The 3069-nt window shown below is 36.0% G+C and overlaps 1 protein-coding gene across 1 annotated transcript; it reads right to left on the bottom strand.

The window, feature by feature from the left end:
* Nucleotides 1-563: 563 nt before the first annotated feature.
* On the bottom strand, nt 564-2438 carry LOC136275964 (uncharacterized). The gene has a single exon (XM_066086411.1). The coding sequence runs from the start codon at nt 2436-2438 to the stop codon at nt 564-566; it is 1875 nt and encodes a 624-aa protein (XP_065942483.1).
* Nucleotides 2439-3069: the final 631 nt, after the last annotated feature.

The following is a 3069-nucleotide window of genomic DNA, read 5'->3' as shown; positions in this document are numbered from 1 at the left end:
ATGGTACATCTTTTTTCAATCTTTCCATTTCCTGTACAACTTGTTCATCCATAGATAATGCCTGCTCGTTGAAGTTCAGAATGTGCAGATGATCTACTGATCGTACTCGACTTAGAGCTACATAGTGAATATGGGGAGTTTTTCTCACTTTAGTCTGAGACAAGTCAATTACAATTTCATCAACAGTGCAACCTTGGGCTTTATGAACTGTTTTTCCTGCAGCTGGTCGCAATGGAAATTGAATCCTTTGATAGGTATTGTAATTGAATACAAATGACCGCTGAACTTCAAAAATGGGTGTCCAGTCATTTATTATTCCATCATGAAACAAATGTTTATATTTCTTGCGCGTTGCTTTTCCAGCAGCAGAGTCAAAAAATTTTACCCAAATTATGCTAGGTCTTGGTATGCCTTCCATCCTGCTTTCAATCAATTGTACCTTACATGATGACCCATTTGTTAAACCATCAGACACATCAACATTCACTGAGATGTCATATATCATACCAACAGCAATTATCAACTTTTGCATCAAATTGGCAGTTTTGCTCACGTCATCTACTTTAAACAAAGATCTGAGCAGCTTTTCCTTTAAGCTCTTTTGAGTAATCTTTAATAACAGAATCTACTGAATTCACTGTGACCTTTTCTCCTTCCAGTTTTTCAATCATCTGATTGTTGTAAGCATCTACTTTAGAACTTTGCGTAAAAAGATGTGGAGCGTGGTGTGGGTAATTGTCACTTGTTTCTGTTACCATGCAATTTTTAATAATATTGAGATCTTCAGGTGTCATTGCATTGTAACGAAGGCGATTAAGAAGTTGTGCAAATGCAAGATCATCTTTTTGGCGCATTATTTCATCCAATTCAAAAATACTAAAATGGTCTTTCCAAAGATTGCTTGCAAGAGCTTGAGCATCAGTATTTAAATCCTGAAAGATCCAACGGTCCATCACAGGTTTGAGTTGAAAAAAGTCACCAACAGCAATTACACTAATGCCACCAAAAGGTTTCTTGATGCCTGTGAGAAGTTGTAGACGACTATCAATCAGTGACAGAGACCTATTTCCAACCATTGATATCTCATCAATTATGATTAATTTAAGGTTTCTGTACTTTGTTCGAAAAGTGTTTAACTCATCACAGTGCAATCCCTGCTGGTTTTGGTTAATTTTCTGATGGAAAGCAGAAGCAATGGTAGACCCTCCAATATTATATGCTGCTTTGCCTGTGTAGGCACAAAGAAGTATTCTAATATCATCTGGATTTTCACCTTCTGTGGAACACAAAAATCGATGCATGGCCTGATAAAGTGCTCTAATTAAAACAGATTTTCCAACACCAGCACCTCCAGATAAAAAAGAATAAATAGGTTCTTTTTTTGTTTTAACCCAGTGCAAAACATGATTGAATAATTCCCGCTGCTTTATATTCAGACCAGCTAACAGTTCCAAATATTCATTGTCTGGCAATCTAACAGAACTCTCTTCTGTAATTTGTTTTATTGATGTTATACCAATATCAGCTCCTATATCATACTCTCTTTGTACAATAGGTCTGTCAGGATTAAACTGAACAAATTTTTCAGATTCAATAGATCCTTCACTTATGTCATCTGCTTCTGACTGTTGAGTATTTGGTGCCAACTCATCGAAAGCTTCTGAAAATTCCTCAGTTGCAATTTGCATAGCTGCGTCTAGCTGTTCGGCATTGTATTCATACTCCTTAACTTTGTGTTTAAGGAAAGACTTCTTGAGATTAAATGACCTCTCATATGTATCAACTCCAGACAAAAGATCCACCAATTCATCTTTCCAAGGCAGAAACAACATCAATTTTTCTCTGTAGTAATTTTCTCGATCAGTTTTGACATTAAATCTGACATATCGTATGACCCTTGGTACTTTGCGACGCCTAATCTTAATCCCATTCCTCAGAGTTACAAGTGTAAAGCTGTTGCTAAAGTCAGGCTCTGAATCAAGATCTGAGTCCCTTTTCTCACTTTCATCCTCAGAATTATTTTTGTTTTCATCATCATTTATTTCGACTTCATCAATCTCTTTTCTATTTTCTTTGGGAAAAACAACATCTAGTTGTGATACATAATCAGCTAAGCACCAGTTTTCAAGCTGTTTAGGACGTCTTGCATACCTTTTAATAACATTGCTACATTCCACATCAGTAGAATTTGGCGTCAACTTCTCTAACTCAGCATCTGTTTTAATGAGAATTACTCTGTCATCAGATGGACTTGTGTTGATAAATACAACATCTCTTGATGCTTTTGTCAGTGGCATTTGTAAAACTAGATATGCAGCCTCTTGTGCTCCAACCTCAACACTATTGAGAAAATGGTTTCCTATGTGCCGCACCTGTCTCTTTATGTCAAGATTTCCTTCTCTGGCTTCCTTTGCAGCTCTATTTAGTAAATCGCTCATTCCTATTTGTGATTTACTTATATATGAAACAATATACATTGCACAAGCATATGGGTCCAAAATATATTGTATGTCAATGTTTGCTTTCCAAGCTTTTAAAACATCTTTGTTGTACGAGTTGACTCTTATGTCACGTGGATTTCGTCTAAGAAAAACCTTTGGACCTCTGAGTGAACTTCTTATGCATTTAATGTAATCATCCTCAGATATTTTTAAAACCGAGTGCAGAAGTTCATGGTATGATAAGTCAGAACCGTTTTTCATTTCATTCAGCTCTTTTTGTATATTGTCAAACATATTCTTGAACTTGTCAACATCAGATTCTAGTGGTTCCAAAATCATAGTGTTTTCAAGAGGAGGAAGGGGAAAACCAAATCTACAAACAGCTTTGCCTCTCTTTTTGCATGTTTGTGAATGTTTATGCACCTGTAAGCTAGTTAAATCATCTTCATTTGTACAGTATAAGTATTGATCCACAAAGTCATCTATTTCCTTCTCAGTGTTTTCTTGGTACTTTGGTGCATGCTCAATCCAAACAATCATATGAACATGAGGAGACCCTCTCTGTTGAAATTCGATTCTATAAAAGAAGTCTTTCACAATGCCTATTGGATGATGATCACTTCTCAAA

Source organism: Magallana gigas, chromosome 1, assembly GCF_963853765.1.
Source record: "Magallana gigas chromosome 1, xbMagGiga1.1, whole genome shotgun sequence".
NCBI classification, from domain to species: Eukaryota; Metazoa; Mollusca; class Bivalvia; order Ostreida; family Ostreidae; genus Magallana; species Magallana gigas.
Note: the sequence above shows the minus strand (reverse complement) of the source record. Positions and strands in the feature narration are given on the sequence as shown.